A 25659-nucleotide genomic window follows, 5' to 3' on the forward strand; every position below is an offset into this window, starting at 1 on the left:
TTGATTACATTTTGTATGATGGATTATGTAGAAAAAGTAGAATTGGGCTGAAAGATCTATCGCTTTATCACCTATTCAGGCTGTAAATTGTGTTTTTAAAAAGTAACTAAGTAATTAATTACTTTTGAAAATAAGTAATCAGTAAAGTAACGGGATTACTGTTGGGGGGAAGTAATCAGTAATTAGTTACTGAAACTTTGGTTTCATTCTGTAATACTGGACTTATTTTTCTACAAAGGTTTGAACTTTGAGAGTGTTTAAACAAGACAGAAAAGTTTTCATGCCTGTCTGAGAAAAGTGTATAAAGTGTGTAGTGAAGGCTTTTACAGCCTTAAAACACCTATAATAATTGTAAAAAAAAAAAATAAAGTTGGCTACTTCGCAGATTTCACATATCGCATGTCATTTTTAGAACGTAACTCCCACAATAAACGAGTTACCACTGTATATGGTTCAGGTCAAAAGAGCCTGCCCAGATGGCGTTGAGCTTGTAGGAGGCAACATTTATAATTTATGTACGAACACTCGTTAACCATGTTATGCAGAAGAGCATCTCTGAATGCACAAAACATCTTTGAAGCAGATGAGCTATAGCTGCAGAAGACCACACCAAGTGCCACTCCTATTAGTAGAAAACAGGAAAATGAGGCTACAGTTCACACTGACTCATCAAAATTGGACAACACAAGACTAGAATAATGTTGCCAAGGCTCCGATAACCTCAAACTGGTCTCTTGAACATGACATTGAGTTCTGTGTACTAACATGGCCTCCCAAGTCACCAGAGCCCAAATCCAATAGAGCACCTTTGGGATGTGGTTTAATAGGAGATTTGCAACATGGATTTACCGCAGGTCACTTTCTTAGCAGTACCTAACAAATCGGCCACCAAGTGGAGCAAGCATGTTAATTGATCTGTGTTTTTTTTTTTTTGTTTATTCTATTCTATTTAAGTCACCTAAACGCCAAACCATCAGGCCATTCGCGAGATCAAACCAGCTGAGTGTCTCTTCGTCTTTTTGTCTTAAGTCTGCATTAAGATTGGGTGTGAGAACAAAGTGGCTTACAAATGCGTTCAAAGGGATTGAGTCACTGAAATCAAAGCAAAAATATTGCACACACCAAAAAGAGATAGAGATGATATCACCCACACGCATGATGGGGAAAAAGCTGCTAATGAGCCTTTATGAATGTCTGACCCTAATAAGAGCATAATCGCATTGGGAGCTGTGAAATCATGTGCTCACCCATTAGTAAAAGGAACACACTTCTCACTCTCTCCGATTAGTCCAAGAAGCTCCCAAAAGGGCTGTTAGCATGCGCACTCGAGAATGTATTTAAATCTGTAGAAATTTTAATTACACTCAGATGGCTTTCAGCTGGGTTTGCTTGTTTAGTTTGGGTGGCAAATTAACGGTTTTACATGTGATTTCCTTGAAAGTGCACATTAAGTACAAAAGAGCATCACAGGTGATATAAAACTATTTTAATAATTTTAAAAAACAGATAAAAATATAAAGCAATTTGTCGGCCTTAGAGTAAATCTACATATCACATCACGAGAACTTGTGTCTGTGTCAGGTTTTCAGTCTTCGTGAGACACTGCCGCTGCGCATTTCTGTGTCTTCAAGCTGTGTTTGACAGATATGAGTCACATATTTCATTTTACTTTAAAAAAAACAACAAAAAAACGCGGGATAAAATTTCAGAAAACATCAAAATCCTCCATTCATCAGAGGTTAGATTTGTTGTGGCAGATGTTTTTTTCATGATAAAGTAACTTTGTGATTTTATCACTTGTTTGTCTGATGTGTGAAACAGAAGCTTTGCGAGAGCTGCCACAGAAAACTGGTTGCCAGCTTGACAGATCATCCAGATCTGTGAAATACTCAAAAAGCTAATCCTCAGATTTATGATTATCATATCCACTGACATGGAATTTAATCTCCCTGTGAGGTATGAGATGTGTGCATCCTCAGCCCATGTGGTGCATCGCTTCTCACATATATTCGCATATATACGCATTCTCAGAGTTTGTTTACTCAGCACTGGTAAGCACATCTGTAGATTGTTTAGAGTTTGGATTTTGTGCTGTAGGAGGCCTCCTGACTTATTTTGCCTCCCTCTTTGTTTAACAGAAATGTCAGTTTTAGTTTCCCCGAGCCAAAAGCAGAATGAATAATATTAATCACCACAAACTCTCCCCCTTCCCAAATGATCCAGACAGACCACTGTGCATGTTAATGTACTTTTTTGGAAAAAGTTCAAAAAGTTTATTTTCATTATATTATCGAAACTCAGGTAACAATTAATGAATCACAATGAACATCCCAAATACAGGTGTCCAACAGGGACTTCTGCAGGAGGTCAGAAGAAGAGCAAGGCTATGAGGAAAAGTCTACCTAAAGCCTTGTCAGTACAAAAAAGTTTTAAAAAGAGGCTTACTCTGTGCTTTCTGGCAGTTTGAAAGTTTGGCTTGATTAGGACTGTAATCCCTCCATAGATATTTTCCTCTGTGTATCCCAGGAAGAGAGATTTAATGGCATATTGTGATTTCGAATGAGCTCAGAAACTCATATGTCAGCAGAGACGGATCAGAGTTAGTTAATATGAAATATGTGTATTGTTTGAGGGTAAATTAGGCCAATTGTAAGTGTGTGTATACAAATAGTAAATCGAAATAATGTGACAAAAATGCTTCTGCAGATGGATCAGCGTACTGGTTTTGGCCGACTGTTGCATCAGAAGCCCTCCGTCACACAGTCCTCCAGCGGCTTTTGTCCTCTCCTGGTCTCAAACCAGGAATAATTTATACATTAATCGAATGTGTTTACTGCCACACTGGTTGTTTTGGTTGTTTGTCAAAATCAAAAAGATTCATCAACTGAGTGAAAACACCAAGGGTGCTTTCAACTAGAAAATGCTGTCTCCATGAAACATTGTGCAGTTAGCTTTTAAGCACATTTTGTCTTGTTTGGTGATGTTACAGTGTAAACTGACTGTACCATTTACACTTAAAGGTAGAGTCAGTATTTTGTTTGTTTGTTTGTTTGTTTTTTTTGTTTGTTTGTATTATTATATGCACAGCAAAGAAACAAATTTACCGTTCAAACCTAATCGACTTCTATGTACATGGCAAGAGATTGACCACATATTACACCAAAGGCAGAGGAGAAGAGCACGCATAGGCTTTCGTGTGTCGTGAAGGTAAATTTCAGTTTGCGTCTGCACCTTCAAGAAAGAGACAACATGAATGGCATCTTAATAAAATGTCATCGTCTTCCTCATCACCTGAACTAAAGGCAGGGCTGTAACACAGAAACGTGCACAGACATGCTTAATTATTCCAGATATTTTTACAATTACTTATTGTAGGCAGATTAGACATACGAGCCTCCCATCTCTGCAACCAACTGCTGCTAAACAATAAAAATAGCCGGTTAAAAGCTAATATTAATCCTGCCTCATGTTAGGCTCAAGCATCGTAAGAGTCACAGTGTCCCACTGATGAATACTCTGATTATATTCTGACATTGTATGAGAGTTTATTCACTAAGTGTCAGAGTGCAGCTATGTTAGGGCCACTTCAAAGAAAGTTTCACTAACACTGGCTAACAGCAGCTAGCAGTGGAAAAAACAGCAGCGCTAACTGACTGAAAAAGTCATGTTTGTCCTTCAGGGGCCACCATAGCTAGGATTACGCACTTGAATTGGGAGGGACTAAAAAAACAGTATTCAGCTGCCTGCAATCTACTGGCATCTAGCAGTGAGATATTACACCCTGCACCTTTAAATAAATGTTTCGATACATTTTTGGTCAGGCTAAACAGTCCCAGAAACGCATGTGTTCAACACAGCACCGTCTTAGAGAACCAAGATGTTTCCTTGTTTCTTAGTCTGTCTGTTGTGTTATTGTGGACTATGCTGAAAGCTTGTTCAAATATGTAAACCTGGTTCTACTACATATCTGAGACATCATGGTCTATTACCAACCAGTGACTATCTTTTCTACAAGTGACTTTGTTGTTGGATCCATGAATACCAGAGCTGGCACAAAATAAGCCCCAAATTCCATTTACAGCCAAGAAAGTGAGGCAAAAGAGCTGGCACTCTTGTTTTGCTTTTAAGACGGAAACATCAAGCACTTTACTGTGTTATGCACCCTCCCTGGTTAATAAGCTTGATGAATTGCTTATCAACAGCTGACAGGATATTGCAGACTGCTCCGTACTGTGCTTCACCAATTCTTGGCTGAATGCAGGTGTCAGCACTATACCGCACAGAGGCTTCACACAAGAGGAAAGGTTGAGTTGTGTGTTTCTATGTAAACAAGAGGCAGCGCACAGGCAACACCGATTTAACGGGCCTGCTCTTTGGTGTTGGAGACGCTCATTATTAAATGAAGCCCATAATACCTGCCAAGACTGTTTGCTCCTATTGTATTAGCCTAAAGTAGCAGTCACTGAGGCAGCCCAGCACCTATTAGACACATCATTGAAATGGAAGACTCCTACCCAGAGCTGGAACGCCAGGAATTTAGAGGCATTAACTTGAAGAAGTCATTACCAATGTGCACACTAAGTATGATAAAGCACTGGATCAATGCTGTAGTACTACAGTTAATGATTTTTATGCTGTATACTGGCCCCACCCCTTGGGCTGTAAGACTACAACATGATCCTCCTCAGAGCTGTTCAGAAACTGGTAAAAACAATAACTAACATGATAAAAAACAGAGATGTTTCCAAGCAGCGGGTAAACTACAGGACCCTCTGAATAGTGCAGCCTGTGTTTTAACTTCCTACATCAATTTTTCTGAGTTTTCCATCTAACTCTGATGTGCGAGTTCAGTAAAACATTAAAACTATTACAGAAAAAATTGCGTACTGGCTTTAAGCAACATTTACTGGTTAGTGATGAAGCTTTAGTTTCCATCGTGACAGATCATCCAGATCTGCTGAGTGTGTCGCAATGAATTCTGTTGTTGTCTTAATAACATAGCACTCTGTTTGTGTAGAAAAGCTAATTGTGGCCACATGAGAGTTTTGATATGAAACTACAGAAACTAGATGAAATCAGCTTACTGATTCTATCTAAGGTAGAAAGCACTACTTGTTACCATTTATGGCTACATAATAACTTCAGAGTTTACATAGCTTGAATTATAAAGTAGAAAATAAGAAAGAATAAGAAAGTGAAAGTCTGCTTTGCAAGAATAAAGGTGATCCAGTATATATGCAGGATGACATATCTGATCTACAAAACCATAAACATGAAGTACATGTGTTTAGCAACACTGTGTGCCAGATGACAGCATGTTGTGCACATGTTCATAAAACCTAAAATAGGAAAGATGTGCAGAAAAAGAGTGAAGGACAGAGCGCTTGCTCGACAAGGAGCTATAATCATAGCATACCTTCACTCAAGCATAGGGAGGAGTGAGCAGACTTATAATGAAACTCATTTCAATTCCATTGTGCTTACACAATGCCAATAAAGTTTGTGAGAACTTAAATCTTTAAACAGTTTAAAGAAAGCACATTTCTTATTAGCATACTGAATGCTAAACAGTATGTTTTTTTACTTGGTGTGCAAACTGAAACGTTTTTTCGTCACTTTTTGAAATTTTACCCACAGTTTGGGGTCTTTAAGAGTTTTTCTAGGGTTTTTGTTTTTTTAATGTTCATCCACCATTTTCTTAAATGTATCCAAATTTAGGATCATGGAGGGTCTGGAGTCTGGAGTGAGAGGTAGGGTACACGCATCCATCCATTCTCTTCTGCTTACCCTTGTCAGGGTTGCGGGGGGGTGCTGCTGGAGCCTATTGTTGTGGAAAATTTAACGATAACCTGCAACACACCCAGTGAGCTTGATTTGAAGTGGGTTTAATAAACACATTGCAATGTGGAGAGAGCATCCCAGTGAAACCCTAGGACCATCTCTGAATCGTGGCCACCACCCTTACATCTTATATACAGAGACACAGACAAAGAACATTCCACAAACTCTTACATGCTGGCCCCTCTCACAGGGGGCTATACCTCCTCCCTCATAGAGAGAATTATGACCTTGTTTTCTGCTTGGCTGTCACCTAAGGATTTACATCCCTGATAAGCAGAGGGAGTCCCACTATCTGTTTAACGTCTCCCATTACAATGGCCTCACTGTGTTAACATTCCACATGCATGTAAACTAGTGACAAGAGTGCTCTTACTATAGTAAAGTGAGAAAGTGATATTACTATAACTAATGTGATATGATTAAATATGTGATTACTACATGAGAAAAGAAATCTGCCACCACATTATCCCAACAGTCTTAGGGCGAGAGGTGGAGTACACCCTGGACAGATCGCCAGTCTGCTGCAGGGCTAACACATAGAGATAGACAACCATTCACACCTATGGGCAATTTCGATTTACCAATATACCAATTAACCCCACTAACTGCACCAACCCTAGATTCAATTGCATTTAATTTATATAGCACCAAATTACAAAAGTCGCCTCAATATTGCAAGATAACAACCCTACAATAATACAGAGAAACCCCAACATTTAGACAACTCCCTGTAGGCCCACACATTGGCTATAGTGGGAAGAAAAAAACTCCCCTTTAACAGGAAGAAACCTCAGACAGAACCAGGCTCAGGGAGGAGCAACCATCTGCAGTGAGGGGAGGAAGACAGGAAAAAAGACATGCTGTGGAAGAGAGTCAGACATTAATAATAACACATAATTAAATGGAGAGTGGTGTGTAAACACAAGGTGAGTGACAGCCTACACAGGTTGGCAGGGCTAGAAGAGCGAGGCAGACAACTATTCATACTCATGGGCAATGCCACCTCACCAATTAAACTAACATCCATGTCTTTCGCATGTACTGTCGGAGGAAACCCCAGAGTATCCAGTTGGGAGCCCATGGGGAGAACAGGAAAACTTCACACAATGGCTCTCAAACCAATCGATAGGCTTGACCCAGTACCGTCTTACTGTGGTGCTAACCACAACATGCCGTCAACGCAATTAAAATCTCCACTTACCAGCGGTGTCTGTGAAGCTGGACAACAGTTGAAGTATATACTCAGATTTAAATTACAAAAACAACAAGTAAAACCTTTCATACAATCAATACTTAGCATCGCCAGCTATCCAGAACGATTTTTAAGAGCTTTAGTTTTTTTGTTTTTTCATTTATGTTTTGTTTTGTTTTATCTTCCACGTCAGAGTTTACAATGGTTGCCCCTCTCAAGTTCCTTTCTGTTTACAGCTGCAGGGTTTTGTGAAGGCGAGCATTGATTTTAGTCCTGGGCTTCGCTTTGGTCTTCAGTCAAGACAGTGACTCTGTCTCGGTGGAGCTTTCGCCTCCAGCGGTGAATAAAAAACATATTCCTCCTTTGCCTGCGCTCGTTCGCACAGCCCCACTGATGATCTCGCTCTCACTCGCTCCCGTTGACACTTATTTCAAACAATGCGCTCCTCCAACCCTTGCATTCATCAAAGTCTGACAGCCTTGTCAATATCCTGTGAAAAAAGCCATCTTGTGCCTCAACGGGAGGAACAAATGTGGTCATAAATCTAAATATGGATGAGGAGTTGTCAGGATTGTATGTAAAGCTATATGCAGTGATGTGGGTACTATGCACGGAATCTGTGCAAGCCATCTGTGGCCGGGCATGTCTTATGCCATCAAATTACTCACCCGTGTGTGGCACTTTCATCAGTACGCGTAATTATGCTCTGCCAAGATTAAAGATTTGCCGACGTGATGATGGATGAAAGGCTCAGAAGATGAACCAGATTTAGATTAGCAGATACATTTCCACACAAGTCTAAGGAACATGTAGTCTGATACATAGACTGTGTAATTGGTTAATTTTAAGGACTCTTTTTAGGGATGCTTTTATACTTTACTGTGTATTCAAAGTACAGAAAACACAAAAACAATCCCTAGCCAAAAGTTTCTAGTATTAAAAGCAGCTTACATGAAAACAAATTGATCTGTAACTCATCACTGTGCATTGTTATTTTTATTTGCCCCAATTTATGTTCTGGCTACAGTCAAGAGTTAAATGGGTATTGATTAACCTACTTGTTTCAAATACAGCTATAGTATTTGTTGCTTTCAACAGTAGGTTTCATGAGGCTTTCAGAGTTGCTAATGGATCATTGCAAAAGCACTGGAACAGCTAACAAAATAATTAAGCTCTTGCCAAAACCTGTAGATTAAAGTCTTCTTGTTTCTACAGCGAGAAATAATAACCGGAAATCTCTCCAGCAGCCGAAAGCACGTACCTTATTGTTTTGTGCTAAAAGAATCATCAGTTCTTCTTCTTCAGTTTTTCAGGGTGTGGAATTCAAGACCTTCAGCAATCTGGTTAATTGATTTGTCATTCATCAAAACATAAAACAATTTATCTTAATAATTGATTAATGATTGGGCCGTGTGAGAAGATAATCGTCATTCATCATAATTTTCTGTCTTTTTCGTATTGACCAAACAATGTATCAAGAAAATCATTTCAAGAGTGATTGATAATGAGAATAATCATCAATTGATCGCTTGGAAATTCATTAACATTTACCCCAAATCCAAATGTGAACTGGTTTAAATTGCTGGTTGTATAAATGATTATGTTTTTTAACTTTCAACTAAAAATGTTATGTCCCATAATTGCAGATGCATATCAATATTAAATATACAATATAGATACATGCATTGTATCTATTATTATTACTATGTATATTTCTGATTACATTAATGAGGACCACAAAAATTGTCCCTCAACAGGTATTTGTTTGATGAAAGAAAAATAAATCAAATGAAATGTTAGACAGTTACGCTCTCTTATGAAATAATTTAAAATAAAAGAAACCAATGTGAAAATTAATGCACTGGATAGCAATAAAGATTTTCAAAATAAAACACCAGGTTTCTTAAGGTTCAAAACCTTTTCCTTAAGCTGGGCATACACTGTGCGATTATTGGCCCATTTTGAGCCGATTTTTCAGTCGTGCAACCGTTTTGGGGATCGAGTTTCGCCTCAATCTTGTGTCGTGTATCATGTAGTATACATGAGGTATACACCTCACGACTGGCTCCCGATCATCAGTCGTTTGGTCCTAAGAAAATCAAACCTGTTTGAAATCCTGTCGGCCGTCGTGAGGGTGTCAACGCAGCCTCTCACACTGCGCATGCGCAAACAGAAATGGAAGTAGAAAGATGGAGCAGCACGGCAGTGCAGCGTGTGATCTGGACACAAGCCATGGAGGTACAACTTGGAGAACTTTGGCAAGCTCATCAGAGCCTTTTCGATGTGGCCTCACAAAATTGTCACGACCACAACAACCGTGAAAAGAGTTGGATGGACATTGCTGCTCAATCACAGCTACCTGGTCAATGTTTTTCATTAGCAATTTAGCAAAGTTGATGGTGGTGGTGTGCGTGTCTGTGTGAGTGAAAAACAGAGAGGGAGAGCGAGAGACAGATTTTGTGTTATAAGCTTCATGTTGGGGACGCACAGTTTGAGCACTCAGGTCACATCAGAGTGTCGGGCCGTATAGTGTGAGACCCTGCATCGTGACCTTAGAACTTCTCACCCCTGCAATTCAATTGTACAGTTTGAGCAGGAGCTGAATAACGCGACTGAAAAAAAATCGCACAGTGTATGCCCAGTTTTATACCTTTAAAGACGAATGAACTTTACCTTTTCATATCAACCAAACTCTCTTCCGCTGCACAATAAACAAACATGAAATCCTTTTATTTATTGAACTCTTACCTCTAAAAGAGTGCCTCATTAAACTAAACATAGGATTTTTAAAACTTTCATCAACTATATATTTTGACCCATTTTATTACCATGAACTGCTTCTTTTTTCAATTCTTTTTATACATAAATCTGAATAATTTCAGCCAAGTCTCAGCTATCTTCCTAATTGAAAAAGGAACCAGACAAGGTACAAAGTGATGCAGAACATACAAAAATGCTGCAATAGTAAATTGTAGGTACAATGAGAGCTCCAGGGTAACGTGACATAAATATATTGAAGCATCTTCATTTAAAGTAAACATGAATAAGAATATCCCAAACCAATGGGGAATATTTCACAGACCTTCACAAGTGTAGGTGTAATAAACTGTGTGGGAAAATATCTCTTGGATCTCAACTGAATTCAGCTTAGTTTTACTTGTACAGTGCCAAATGACAACAACTGTTGTTTTATATACACAGTATTTTACATTGTAACTTAAAGACCCTACAATAATATGGGAGTAAACTCCCCACTCAGATGACCCTCTGTGAGCAAGCACTTGGCCACAGTGGGAAGAAAGAACTCCCTTTTAAAAGAAGAAGAAACCTCCAGCAGACCCAGGCTCAGGGAGGGACAACCACCTGCCACGACCGGTTGGGGATGAGGGGACGAAGACGGGGCACATATAGACTGTGGAGGAGAGTCAGAGATTAATAGGTCTGATTAAATGCAAAGTGCTGTAAAGTGTTTGGAATATCATTAGTTTATTCATCAAGTTTCCTCTGATATGTAGACAGCTTTGGCGAGGCAAGTCAGTGTCCTGTATGGTTCAGTTCCAAAGTGCTCCTAAATCAAACAAAGAAGTGAAGTTGTCCAGTCGTGTTCAAACAGGTGAATTCAAGCGTAAAAAAGTAATGGATGGTCTCCTTCTCCAGCATAATAAAAAATCAGAGCAGCTCCTCGGGGTAAGAAATCGATCAAGTTCAGGTATGGCTTTCTATTTCCTTTGTCAAAGACAATCCCAAAACAAATGGTATTTGCATGGAATATCAAAACCCCAGTTTTACTACTGCATGAAATAAATAGTTACCTATATTAAATGGCCATAAGGAATATAAAATCAACTCTCAAAATACCACTCTAATAGATTAGTAAATCCACACATTGATACAGTACTTGTGTTTAGTGCAGCAGTCATGATTTTTTGATCTTTTATTTAATCATCAAATAAACAAAGTTGCAATTCATATTTAAAATTCCCATTCAATTTATTAAGGCAGAAATATGCAACATTAACTAAAGATTTAAAGACAATAATGTAAAGTCAACTTCACCTATCAAAATTGGGAAAATAGATGCCGCCGTGCTAACACAACAATGGACAACAGGGCTGCAAGGCTAATTAGCTGGTTAGCTCAACACAGCTCAACTGGGCTAAATTCACCAAGACACACTTCCAACAAACTGTCATCTCACACTTTAGTTATTAAAGATATGATGAACCATTGACATAGCCTAAATAATTTGTTTGTCTATAAGCTTATTAAGCAACACTTTATATCCATTCTATTAGTTACATACTAGGGAGGAGAAATGCTTTATAAATGCCATCTTAATGTTTAATAGTTTTCTAATAAGTGTTTTCACAGGATGATTCCATAAAAAAAGGTTCAAATGTTCACTTCTCATGCACCAACAAAGGCTTTTTTGTCTCTTTTAAGATCACTTCTGAGCTTACCTGTGGTTACATTCAGCTGTCACAGTCTGTAAGACTTTGTATCCTGGGTTCTGGCAATTCAGACATATCTTTGACTGCTCTAAAAGAGTTTCACTTTCAGGACACACACTACCATAGATCATTTCTGAAGTTAAAAAGCAGTCAACTCCAACAGTAACTGCTGTGATCTGCTGTCATGCAAGAGGTAGGTGGTACAGTATGGGAGGATGTTTGATTTCTCCTCAGTCATCTGCAATACATATGGTAGTTTCTAACAGAGTGAAAAGCATTTAGCTCAATCAGCCGTGCACGGTTGGGAGGTGGGGGATGATGCACAAAGGATGCTTATGAGCAACTTCCCTCAGATAAAATGAAGAAATAGCATTGTAATCAGACACATGCAATGAGGTGCATTACTTGTAATTACATCTGTTGGAGCTGAGAAGTAGTTGTTGGAACAACACTCAATTCAAACTCCCTGCTCTTGTTGTCATCTAAATGCAAATTATAGGTAATAAGAACCTCTGTCAATCTGCTGAAGTTCCATGCCAACTTGAAGAAACAGCAAACAGAAAAAGCTCTCTGATGTATCTCTTTCTGTGCTCACTCTTTGGATTTCTGAAGACTTTTTGTTTTGTTTTCCAGATACAACATTCACTCGGTTTCTTTTTCATCATATTCTTCCTCTGAAAGCGTTTGTCTTTCTAAAGTTTTTTTGTTTTGTTTTTTTCTGCTTTCTGTCTGCAAGGCATCCCTGAGGTGCGGTGAGCTATGCTGCTTACAAACTCGTGGCACTGTGGCGTCAATTCTGACTCATGACCCTTGTCACAAGTTAGTCCTTTCACACAAGAAACCAAACAGATTCAACTGATAACAAAAAAAAGTAGCATGGGTTTTTCATTCAAATTTCTAAAAGGAAAACTTAATTTGTCACTTTGTTTGCAACTGCAAAATATCTTGGATCTTGAATGGCATCAAAAACTCCATTAAACATTAGTATCGTTTTTGTCTTTCTTAAGCCAGTCTTTCTGTTTCAAACTTAGGTTGTTTCACCTGCCTGAACATGATCTCTCAACATCGTTTGACTGGCCTACTTGTCTTTCTCTCTTAGACTCTTTGGTTTCTGTGACAGCCCTCTATATTGTCTAAATATAAAAACTTTTTAGGAATAGCATGTTGGTTACACAGTAGATGGTAGTGGTTTGTTGCTCAAATAACACATTTGGATTATGGGTAAGACACAGTGGCCACCCTGCTTTTATCCTTTACTGTAGTGTCAAATGTTGCAAGCCTATATGTGAATAACAATATTTGGAGGTGAAGAAAAATGGCCGGCAGATATTTCAACTAAAAGTGGTCTTAAAGATTTTGCTTTGAAAGGCAGATGGCTCTATGAGAGAAGGGCAATATGAAGGGTTGTTATAGTCATCACAGATTATAGTGTTGGACTTGTACTGTTGCTACATCCACGCACGACACAACTGCCAAAGGGTGTGAGTTATGTACAGTAAACAGTGGCTTGTGTTAGAGGATGCATGTTGCCACGACGTCCCCTCAGGCTAACTGCGGTGCGCGGAGTGGCCGCCGTCATTGATTGACTTGGCAAGCTCACGGGTTCTGTTTCCCCTCCCCCGGGTCAGTTTTGTCACCACATGTTTAAACCATTACCACTGATGTGGCATGAATGTTAAGATCCAGCAAAACCAGTGTTTGCCTTTAATGCGTAGCCTTCCCTGTTTTGTGTAGGCAGGCGTGCTGTGACTGGACAGATGTCAGTGTTCTCACTGAGAAAAAGAAGGTGATCAGAAGGTTGCTGGTTTGTGCGCAAAGACAGATCTGGGCAAGTGTGTGTGTGTGAGAGAGAGAGTGAGAGAGAGAGACCCTCTAGGTGTGTGTATCTAATTATGCTCAGCATTGCTGGAGCCCTAATAAAGGGTTGAATAAATATATTTTTCACACTGGTCTATTTTGAATATTTTGGTTTCAGCCATATTTGTATTTGCTTGAAATAATCCTGTAAGGACACAATAAATCTTAGGATTACATAAAATCCTAAAATGTATTCTTTTTTTTTCTACAAATCAAATTTACCAGCTGAGCAGTACTGTAGTATGTAGTTGAGTATAAAGTCCAAATCCCCTGTGCGTTCCTCCTCGTCTATTATGCCTGCTACTAAAATTTTTCCACTAAGAACCAGTATTATCCATCTTCAAGCCAGTGCTTCAATAATAAAACCAAACCCTGCAGAACTGTGGAAAAATGAAATAGATGTATTTGTTGGAGCTGGGACATTAGACTGCTGTTTAAGTTGTTGCGCAGCGTTTCCGGGCTTTCCATGTTAAATGCTGTTTACTTTGGACTGAAGGCTGTGGGGCTGAGGAAGAGTGAGTTCTGCACAGAGGGATGCTAAAGAGAGGTTTGGGGTTGGGGGGTAGGGAGCGCTAGTAACATTTTCCCAAAAGACAGTTGGAGAAAAGGAGCTGGGTGGAGCAGGGTGGGCCTCTTCAACGGTAGCCTGGTGGAAAACATTTATCTGAATGGCGGGAGACGGAGGGCTGACTCAGCCAGCGGGCACAGAAGGAATGGCTGTTAGCTTGTGAGATCCTTAACCCGTGGCAAAGGGAGGGAAAGCGTGTGTGCGTGTGCTCATAGCCACTAATAGGTGCAAGGGTGAGTATGGGTGTTTATGTTTGCACCGTGTACTTCTGTTTTTGGGTGTGTGCACTAAGACGGTTTAGAGTAACGCCAGTTGATGGAAGGGTTTCAGAGAAAGCATCTGGATAAAGCATTTATCTGGGGTACGGCTGCGAGGGTGGTAGGGAAATGAAGGTGGGGGCAGTCTGAGCTGGAAAGGGTCAGTCTGGTGGTGTGTGCCTTCAGCTGGTTCTCATTATGGAGCTAATGTGACACTCTGATCTCAAACACACACTGAGTCTGCAGACCTGGTTTAAAGCCGGATATGGGTTTTGAGAGGCCCCTACACTGCAACCTCTGTATCACAAGTTCCCCCTCTTTAGAGACTAGAGGCCTCATTTACAGATAAGCCTCACCTTTAGATTTGGTCATGGAAAGAGTGTGTAGCTGTGAAGGTTGAAACTGATGTGACAAAGGCTCCTTTCAACATTTAACTATTGTGAGGAGAGAAAAATGTGGCGTTTTGGGTAACTGACATAAAATTAAAAGGTACCAAGAGTTTGAATACTATCCACCTTACAACTAAATAAATCCAATTTTGTATTGTCTGTTACAGGGGTGTCAACCATAAGGCCTGTGAAGGAATTTGTACATTTTTGCACTTTTAACTGTATTTCTTCCTTACATAAAGACTTCCTCCATGGTTTTTTATAACCACACTATTATAATTAAATAATAATTAAATAATTAAATGACAGAAAAGTTCCTGTAGAACTTTTTTTTTTAATTAACAAAAACTTTATATTTTATAATTACAGGACAACCTGGGCAAAAACAAGCCAAGACGTCTTCTTTAATGTACACAAGGCATTCTTTTGAAATTGCACTTTTTCCCATCCTAGGTCCGGCCCACTTAAGATCAAAGTATGTGGCTCCCAATGTAAAATGACATACCTTGTCTGCTATATAGCATGAGGTGAAGTTGCAGCCAGGACCACATAAAATTGACAAGTCATTTTCTGTTTTGAATCAGTGAGACCCAAATGAGAGAAAGACATAAAAATAATTTAACTGATCTGTCTGGAACATAAAGCCATTTCTATCTAGTGTTCCCAGGCACTGGACCCCAGCTGAGCAAGGTTTCTTGGTTTAAGGTGCTAAATCTCATTCCCTGTGCTGACATATAAGTGGAATGATTTATGACAGTGAACTGCTATTCAGCAAAGTACGTTCCAAGGCACTGAAAAGCCAATGTCATGCTGATAATTAGTGGAGGAGTGACTGATGCATGCAATCGTACTCATAACTGCAGTCACGAGGGTACTCAGTGCGAAAGCTGAATGGAGCTATTGATACTGTCAGAAATGACTGTTAACGATAAAAGAATTAGGATGAGAGCAAACACGCAGACATGTACTTTCAATACCCCCAAAAAAAGTGTGGCTGTGGAAATTACACGACCAAACGCTGGTGCTGTCACGTCTTCTCTTCTTATTCATACTTCAATTGTGGCAGTTCCAAAAGTGCCTTAGGCACTCTCAGTAGTGTGCAACAGCATACCAGCCATATGTATTGTGAAAACATTAAAACCCAAGGCACAACAGAAGACACAAACCTCAAGAGCATAGTTTGGAGATATTAAGAGAAATATTAACTGTAGGGGGAGAGTTGAGGTGCAACATAGAAACACAGGCCCCTTGTGACTACTTATCTAACAAAGCCTGCAAACTGAAAAGAATGCCAAAATGTCTCCTTTCACCAAGATGCTCTCTACTCAGTTGATATAAGTGAAAAATTGGGGGCAAGAGCCTATTTGAATTCTGTGTAAGCTAAATGAACTGAGAGCAGGCGCTGTTTAGCTTAGCCTGCTATGCTGCTACATATATTAGCCATATGCCCTTCAACTTGTAGCATTTATATGCAAACTAAAATTTGTTTGTGGAGCACTGAGGTAGAGATATGTTGGCATTTACTGTTATCAAAACTAATGACTTTTTCCAGCTTCATGCTTTTATGCTAAGCTATGCTAACTAACCTCTGGCTCCAGCTCCACCATACTTAGAGGCAGATTAGCTTTCTCTCAAAAAAAAACAAATAGGTGTGTTTAAGATTTAAAACTTCGATTTAACTGTTTTTAAACACATATATAGCAAGTGTGATAAAGAATAAAGAAAGCGGTATATAAAAAATATTTTTTTAAAAATACTTTCTAAACACCTCTTGTGCCTCATTAAAGTAAACACAGTACATTCAGGAAATAAGCTGATGCATGTACTTCCAGTAGATTTTTTGGTTTCTGAGGATAACCCAAGAGAGATTAAAAATAAAAAGTAAAAAAACAAGTGTGCAGTGATGCAAATTTCATCACCAGATGATGAGCAGGAGGCTCCAAGCAGACAGCCACATACTGGGTAATTTTGGATTCATCTGCACAGAGACTGCACTACCATGTGCCAACTACCCATGCACCCTTCAGCTGGTCTTCCAGTGGACTTAAAAGAAATATAACAGGAATGGCTACTGGTCCATGGAGCCTGCAGTTGTGTATGTCCAAAACCGAGCATAAGCCCCACTTCAGGGCTTCTGCCAAGAGAAGTTCCCCAAGAGGTGGATGAAAAGTTGCTAAAAGGTTCCATTTAATATTAACCGTGATCTTGGGAAAATTAGGGGTTTATGATGTCTATTAATTAAATCCAGACTTTAACCTGGGTATGATGTGGTATCACACTTTGAAACAGGGGCTTAAAATAACCGACATTAAAATAATTTAGTTTAATTATCCGTGCTAATCACGACACAACAACAGGACACAGAACATCTTTGCGCTCCCATTTTGTGTTGACATTGTAAATGTTAGAAACTTAAGAGGCTGTACTTAACTGTGTGCTAATTTCCTGCTGCTATTACTCTTTGGTCCATCAATGCTGTGGGGGAAAAAAGGCCCAACCATTCTAGCTACCCATCCATTACATGCTGCGCTCTCAGTTTGTTTTTTTCACCTTTAAGCTTCTTTTCAATCAAGCACTGTAGGTTAATGAAAATCCTCAGTTGGCCTCTAATTAGATTTCAGATGTGAAAGCACAGAAGGACAGTACACTTTCTTTACCGAACGATGCGAAAGATATCACTGTAAAAAAAAGTCTTAGATTTGATAGTTTGTGTGCAATTTTTTCCTTCCTGTCTGCTCCCTTGACACACTGTTGCAGTCACTTCTCACATGTGAGACTTCATTAAATGTCCTTCAGCTCCATAAACAATTTCAGGAGCTGAGGGAAAACAGAGAAAGGCATAGCTACATGTATAAATAATCACACATTAGAATATCTCTTTCAAAACATGACAAAAGAAAGTGTGTGTGCTCAGGCGTAGTGAGGTCCATTTATTGTTAGGGGGATTGCAGGTTGAAATCCTATGGGGCGGTCCACTCCTCTGATGTCACGGAGAGATTATTTTAACAGGACTCACTGTGCGGGACCTTGACCATGGTTTCCGTAGCTCAGCTGGGCTGACAGTGGCACGCTTTGTATTAGTCAGTCATAAACTACAGCAGAGCCCCAAATCACTACAATGCATCCGTTCATGGCTATGTTTGTCTTACAATGCTGTTTGGTGAGTGAGATCATCAACTGAAGTCATTAGGATCACAAGTCTTTTAGCAGAGTTTTAGGAGCCAAGAGCCTGCAAATTAATCAAACACCTTAGTGGTTGGAAAATTGAAATTCAGGAAAAGCATAGCTTGAAAATTTGAGAATGTCCCATTGTGTGCTTTTAAACTACCATAATATATCTTTGTCTGCTGTGGCCTGAAAGAGTTCAGTTAGCATTTCAGGGTAATGAAGCCCAACTTTTGAGGGGATATTTTCCCTGAAAGCTGTGCAAGAGAGTGTACATGCTGTAAAAAGGCGTTCGTGGCAACTTTCTGGAGTATACAACAAGACTGCTCTTTGGCTTTCCAGTCATGGGATTGGATGTTACGCAGTGGTAGGGTACTCCCCTATAAGCCCTGAGTTATCCTGCTTTTTTTCCTTCTTAAACTAAACAAATGGGTATAAAAAGACAGATAGAAATATCTCTGTCAGTTTTATGTGTTTTTATTTGTTTGTTTGTTTGTTTGTTTGTTTGTTTGTTTGTTTGTTTGTTTGTTTGTTTGTTTGTTTGTTTGTTTGTTTATTGGAATATTGGAAAGTCTTCAGTTACACTAATTAAAGACACTACCACTTTTATGTCATTCCAAAGGGAGTGCTTTTCCTTTCATTCTGCATGGAGACCAAGCTTTTCAGAGCAGAGCACAAATCCAGACAGCATGAGTCTTTCACATCCTCCACTCCACGCTTTGTCACAAGTCCATTTACCTAAGCTAAAATTACATTGCACTTCCATTCTCTTTTCACAGAGAAAGGTCATAATTTTTCGTTGCTGCCGCTACCCCTTGTCTGTTTTGTAAGCGTGCGTTTTATAGAGAGACAGCCTGAAAAGTTGTAGGTTATTGCCAGGGAGGAGGCTTCCAGCTGTGGCCTCCACAAGCCTTTTTTTAAGTATTGTACCTCTTCAATCTGGCTGTGATTGGAGTGTCTCAGAGGGATGCAGAAGTGGATAGGGATTTGAAAGGGAGGGAGGGGGCTAGAATTATGCAGCCTGCTTTCACACTAGCATAGCTGGGTCTGAGAAATGGCTCCTTAAAGCCTGTAAAAGTGTGTCCCTGGTGACTTCTGAAAAGTCTGGAAGGGATCCTCATAAAGCAGCACTGTCAAAGTATGTAGAGTTGTGGCTCAGCTCTCTGCTGTTTAAAAGCACTGGAGCTAGGACTATTGTCTTATGGAGAGTGCTGTATTCAGAGTCTCTAAATGTTTTTGCCAAAATGCTCACTTCCTGAGAACATTTTAAGAACGTCTTGATGCATCCTCAATCATCCAGGTAAGTAAATCTCCAAAAGTTGATTCTGTTCATCTAGACGTAGTGTTTTGTTCCTTCAGTGGGCTGGTTTCAGTCATTATGCAAATGTACTGTTTATAAGATTGGGGAAACCTGCACTCAGCTGAGACTGAAGAAGTTACTTGGATGAGTGACGAAACGTTTCTCCCACTGAAAACGTTACGTCCAGATGAACAGAATGAACTTTTGGAGACATTTTAAGAACATTTTTCTTCTGTTGGAAATTTTTTTTTTTTTTGAAATCTGTATTAATATAGTGAATCTGAATGTTTATTGAGGGATGACAATGTCATCCAGTGGTTAGCACTCTTGTCTTACAACAGGAAGATTCTTGATTTGAACCTCCTGGCTGGGTGGGGCCAACAGCTGGAGTTTGATGCTCCCAACAAGTTGGTTCTGACATATAGTTATGACTTACAGCACACCCTATATCAAACTTATGGTATATTAAGAATATTATGTTAATTATTTAATGCTGCTTTGATTATGCTCAGCAGCATATTTTATTTAGCATCTGTCAAAGCAAAGAATTGGAGGGAGGTGGCTGGGGTGGATGGTGGGCATATGAAACACAGGCTCTGTAACTGTAGTAAAGGATAGTAAAGAAATCCATTTAAAGAAAGGTTGCAGCTTTAGTGCAGTGTTGAAACGCCATCCATCCTCTTCCACTATGATATTTGAAATACTCACAGCTGATACTTGGCATTTTGGTTTGATAAATAACAATAAATTATCAAGGCTGTTCACTCAGCTGATTAGTTGTAATGTGCAACTTCTCCTGTTCTCTTCCAAACCCTAACAGTACATTGAGCTGTCTGCAGACACAATTAGAAAACAAATGTTTACCACAGGTCTAAGTGCTATTGACCCTTGCAAAGGATTATAATTGTTTCGTGGTAATGACTGAGTTGCCATGTGGCAAAAACAATATTGCACTTATAAGCTCTCAGGTTCTGTCTGTGGTTAGCAGACTCTATTTTTCATATCCTTGAGCCATCATGCCCTGTTGCAGTAGGCAAAACCCAGCAAAGGAAAGAAATGGCAAACATAACCTCTATTTATAGTCAATCTAACCATAGCTTAACCATGGGTTACGCAAGTAGGTGGTTTGTTTGGATTCCAAGCAGTGTTACCATGACAAAATTTGAGAAGAGAACCACACACAAGGTCCTTTCTTCTGCTAAATATTTCAAACAAACAGAATAAGTACAATAAATAAAATAGCATTATTCTGTTTATGCAGTTAATACAAAGTTCAAGGATATCAGTTTTCACAATTTTCTGCATATAGTTTAAAGATTTCCTTGAGTGACTGTAATGAGTCATTTAGCACCCTGAATCCTTAGTTCATGTGTATCTGCCACATCTTCACACTCACTTAAAGTAGGACTAAAGCGATTCTGACTGATCAGTACGGACATGTCACAGGACACAAAGTCTTCTCACTGTCTCCGGCACTTGTGGTCAGCGTGTCTCTCTTCCCTATAGCTTTTCCGGACATGTGTCACTAGCCTGGGACCAAAAGAGGATAGAGAAGAGGAGGAGGAAAGGGAGAGGAAGACAAAAGGGTAATTCATCCAGCGATTCTTAAAAGGGAGGAAGACTCAGTTTCCTCCGAGCATTATAAATACAAGAGCAGTCAGTCATCAAATTATAGCCATCTGCATTGGCCTGAGACCAGGATTCTGCTTGACACAGAATGGTTTGTGTTAAAGTGGTGTTAAGGGGGAGGTGTGGTAGTTGAAGCTTATCAGAGACTGTGCTCTTGGGTGGTTAAACTTCAACACACAGACTGACACCAAGTGTGGCAGAAGAGCCACAGCTCCAGCTTACATCCTTTGGGAGCAATGATGTTCCTTTCTGTATGATGATGCCTTGTCAGCAAAATCCCCTCAGCTAGTTCCCATCTACATCCAGCACTGAGTGCCTGGAAGATGGAGACTGTGGCTTAGTCTTACACTGCAGGAAAAGAGAAGAGAGGAGGTTTGTGTGATGTACAATTCATTTTCTGTCATCCTGGAGGTATCTCTTTGCAAACATATTAGGAACTGTTAACACTGAACAGGTTTCACCAAGGGTGCAGAGACAAAAGAAGTGCCACAGAGCGAGACATTTATACAGATAGCATGTTGAAAATGTGCTTTTCCTACGTGAAGCCTATTCTACACAGAGCTTTACACAGCTTAGATGGAGAACTAATGAAGTCCAGGTACACTGCAGAGAGTAAAGCTTTTGTGTGTATCATTAGAAAATGTGCTCCTTTTTCCTGAAGGCAACAGCAGCAAGCTGAATTTGAACCAGAAAATCCCCAGGCAGAATTGTCTTGGCATCGCTCTCTCCTTCAGCTTTTTATCCCCATGCTCAGTGAACAATCCAACAAAAGCTCGGGTTTAAGAACCATGGAGCTCATTGCGATTTTCTTTGTTACTGCAATTGCCTGTAAGAAAAGATTCTGTTCCCCCATTTTTCAGTTTCAGCCTAGAGGGTCCTATGCAATTAGCACTAGTATTTCATTTAGAATACCTTAGCTTTACCAAAAACTCTCTGAACTGTACTATAATAGCCTCTGGCGCAGTCAGTAACAGCTAACGACAATAGACTCCAAAAAGTGACATTTTGCAAATGAATGATGTGTAACTACAACAATTTCGTCCAACTCTCTTGTACAAATGACATTTCCATGTTCTGTAACATTTCCTTGTTGAGTTGTCAGGGCTGGTTTCATTGTCATTGTGATTTCTTTCACTTTTCTTTGTTGTTATTCACACAGTATGTATTACAAAGTTTAACATGTGATAATGTCAAATCCACGTGTGATATCCGTGGCGTTTCTGTGACTGCAAAAAGTCTCTCTGTGTGCTTGGCCTTGTGCTTAGACCATTCATCACTGACTTTGTTCATGACAGAGCAGCCCTGGACCCAAAACTAAATGCCTCTTAGCTAAAACGCAGAACCGTGGGCGTGACGATAAAAGCTTTGCTTTCGTTCTTGCTGACATCAAAATGATTGTCTTTGTTTACATTTTCAATGTTTGTTGCAGATCCGCAATGGAAAGGCTCACTTACAGGATGAGAGACAAAAGGACAAAGTTAGCCTTCAGTGTTTTGAAGTTGGCAGCATGACATTAATGTAGACGCAACCCAGACATAGGCTGTCCTTTACAGACACACACACACTCATTTGTTTCAGCCCTGAGAAAGTACTTTTTTCCATTTATAGTTATGAATGTGAATTCTCGAGCCTGTCATATTTTCTTCTCCTCTCCTTAATGCCCTATCGCATGAAGCCTGCTAGGTTAGTTGATGCTGCTGCTGATTTTGAGGGAACATTTTGTCCCTCATGATCTCCCAGGAATTTATGAACTTTGACACAACACTGTCTCTATCTCGCTGCTGGACTATTCCAAATATTCCAAAGCATTAGCACTGGCCGATCAGAACATTGCTTTCTTCACTGTGAGCTTCTGTGTCTTGGACTATCACCCTCGTGATGGCAAGTGGGCGACTAATTCTATATCTCTTGGCTAAAGCCATGGAAAACCCATGGCTGAGGAAACGGGTTGTTGGAGGTGGTCCAGTTTAATTTCAGAGCATGTGCACTGGAAAATAATTGACTTCCTCCCCGGTTTACATTTTGTCAAGGGCTCGAGAGAGCACAGTCCGGGGCAGGTGGCTGAATTAGCATATCATTGAAAATGAGACAGCTCAAGCCTGGGAAATCCTGCTCCCCATGACTCTATGTGCCCGGAAAAATCTCCGCAGGGGTAATGACTGATGTCTCAGTGAGAGAATCCCTTTGAGGCCACAGGAGCTCCTCTTCAGCCAGGAGCAGCTGGAGGACACCTGATAATATAGAAATCAGTGCCTGAGAAGGTTGCACTGTAAAATGAGACTGTATTAAAAAATGCTCCTCTAATTGGTTTCGCCAAACTTCCACATCAGAATTCAGGGAGTTGCCAGTCAACAGCTGTAGGATGAGTTGATAATGTGTCATCCTGTGCAGGTGTCTTTTTGTGTGGGCCACTGTAGTAGGCCATGTTATGCTTCCACAGTGCAGACAATGCAAATGATCATGCAAATGAGGCTATTTTATGTTTAGCTACAAAAGTTTTGGTGCCTTTTCCTAGAGAAATGACAAACAAGACATATGGTGCAAAGTGAAAGAAAATAAGTGTCCGTGTATGTATCCGGGGTATAAAAACAGAAATGTCTTTGATGTATAGGATAACATGATCCATATATTATACTTTCAGATAACCTACATTCACTCTTCACAGAATCCTACTTTGGGGACAGCTTCTGTCATTTAAACGCCTTCCAAGATGTCTCCACCTTCCAGTTGTCACTAAAGTTCAAGACAAGTCGACGAAGTGGGCTGCTACTCCTGGCTGCTGGGAACGAGGACTACCTGTTCCTTGAGCTCCAAAATGGGAAAATACAGGTGCGGATTTAGAAATGGCAATAATCTGAGCCCTTAAAACTCTTTTTAAACAAAGCAGTGTTGGCACCCATTGGATAACCAATTCAAAAACAGAGCAGTTGTTCAAAAGAAGAGGCTAAAACAGACAACTGCATTTCTATTTGCAGCTCTACGGGAAAATCAAGTCTAAGGACTCAGAAAGAACAAAAACACCTTGAAATCAGCATAACTTATTGTATTTGTAGAGAAGTGTAGTTCCACACTTCAACTTCAGCTACAGTGCGAAATATGTTATTGTCAAAGTCACCTATGCATAGTACAGAGAGTCCTGTTTCAGAGTGTTTTGTTATAGTGAAATAATAAACAGCTAAAGTGATTTACATGGAGAAATGACCTCAAAATAGTCATTTAATCAGGGTAATTTGCTTAATTTGTCACACATTAAAATCCCAAAGAGATCACGAGTGAAATTACTAGAAGAAACAGAATGTGTTATGAATGGGTTATGAACTACGTGACCTTTAAAGTAGTCGTGAACTCTGTTTCAATTCAATAAGCTACGATTACTTCATCGTGAGTCCCTCTAAAACAGGTGGATTGATTATATTCTTTTGGGGGGTTTTGTCTTCTCTAGTTCTCTCACTTAAATGAAAACTGTTTATGTCTATAATAAATAAATAATAAATTAAAGCAGTAAAACTCTCATCAGTTACGGTGCGACCGAGACATACAGACTTTTCCCAGAAGGGACAATATTGCTTCATTTTCAGTGAGGAGAAATCAAAGGTTATTTGTAATAAAAGGAAATATTACTAGTCGACGTTTTTCAGGGATATCAGATACATTGAACAAATAGAGTCGAGGTGCCACAAAAATGAAATTGCCTTTTCTGTGAGGGATGTTAAAGAATCATGTAGTTCAACATTTTTTTTAAAGAACATTCAGATCTCTGATTTTATTAGTGAAACTTCTGGGAATTAATTCATTTTCTAAATGAGTTAATTACTTATTAATTATGACTTCTTTGTCATTTGCTTTGGTTTTGTCATACACTGCTTGAATGTTCTATATTGTAAAAAAAATTTAATTTGTCTTTCATTAGCCAAATAATTAACCTGCAATCAATTGTAACTGACAGGATCTGGCAATGATAATGACCACAGTTCATTTATGACAAAACGTTTGAGGCAACCACTGATTTCTTTATATTTCTTGGAAAATGGGAAATTGGTGGAGTGTCTTATTGAACCCAGAAAATACAAACGTACATGAAAATACAATATATAAGGAAAAAAACTGCTTTTCACTCTGACAAGATGATCCCACACTGCTTAAAGAACGTTGAGGTCTGGGCTTTGGGGAGGCCAATACATGACTGACGGTGTCACATTGTGTGTTTTTCCGTTCTGGTATTCTTTTAGTGAACTGGCAGTATCATAGTCATGGTGAAAAACGAAGCCATTGCCAAACAGACAGCTTTAAGATGTCACTGCATGGTGTAAACTGCCAAATCTGACTGTACTTTTCTTCTTCCTTAATTTCATCAATTTTGACAAGATCCCGAACACCGCTGACTGAAATGCAGCCCCCAAGCCATGACTCTCTCCATGCTGATGATTTAAACCAAAATGTACAAATTTGGATTCATCCCTCCATAAGAACTGTTCCCACTGATTTTCAAACCATTTCTTGTGTGATTTGGCATAGCTCAACCTTTTCTCCTCATTTCCTTTCCTTAAGGACACCCAACATTCCAGTAAGACCATTTCTGATGATGCCTCAGCAAACAGTAGATGGACTAGATGCATTTCTGAAGTCCTGTGTAGGATCATTGCTGGATTTTTTGTATTTTGTGTAGCCACAGTACTGGCTCATTCCTTAAGTTAGATGCTTTTTTTAATGCTTTAATGAGTTATAGGTTAGTGTTAAGTAGCTCAAGAAACAAATAATAAAAAAGCATTATTTTGAAAGTGGTCAGGTACAAGGACTAGACTGAAAATGACCCAAAAAACGCAGCCAAAAAAGAAAGTCTACAAAATGATTGCTCAAGACCAAAAACGAGGGGTGACTGAAAACCTTTGCACAGTATATAGGGTTGTTTTTTATAACCTTTTTTAGTTAAACCATAGTGAAGTAAGTCATTAATGTTAAGTATCATGTCCAGATAAGAGTGCAGAGATAAATTCATATAATAGCAGCTCC

The 25659-nt window shown here is 39.5% G+C and overlaps 1 protein-coding gene across 1 annotated transcript in view; it reads left to right on the top strand.

Moving 5' to 3' along the window:
• Positions 1 to 25659, top strand: part of cspg4 (chondroitin sulfate proteoglycan 4) — a 72537-nt gene that overhangs the window by 20226 nt on the left and 26652 nt on the right. Inside the window, exon 2 of the mRNA XM_085359427.1 lies at positions 23315 to 23478. Within this exon, the coding sequence (XP_085215553.1) occupies positions 23315 to 23478 (164 nt within the window). The remainder of the gene's footprint in view (positions 1 to 23314; positions 23479 to 25659) is intronic.

The sequence above is a fragment of the Diplotaxodon limnothrissa genome, linkage group LG7 (genome assembly GCF_057381915.1).
Source record: "Diplotaxodon limnothrissa isolate DT_005_m linkage group LG7, D_limnothrissa_male_GT1.1, whole genome shotgun sequence".
NCBI lineage: Eukaryota > Metazoa > Chordata > Actinopteri > Cichliformes > Cichlidae > Diplotaxodon > Diplotaxodon limnothrissa.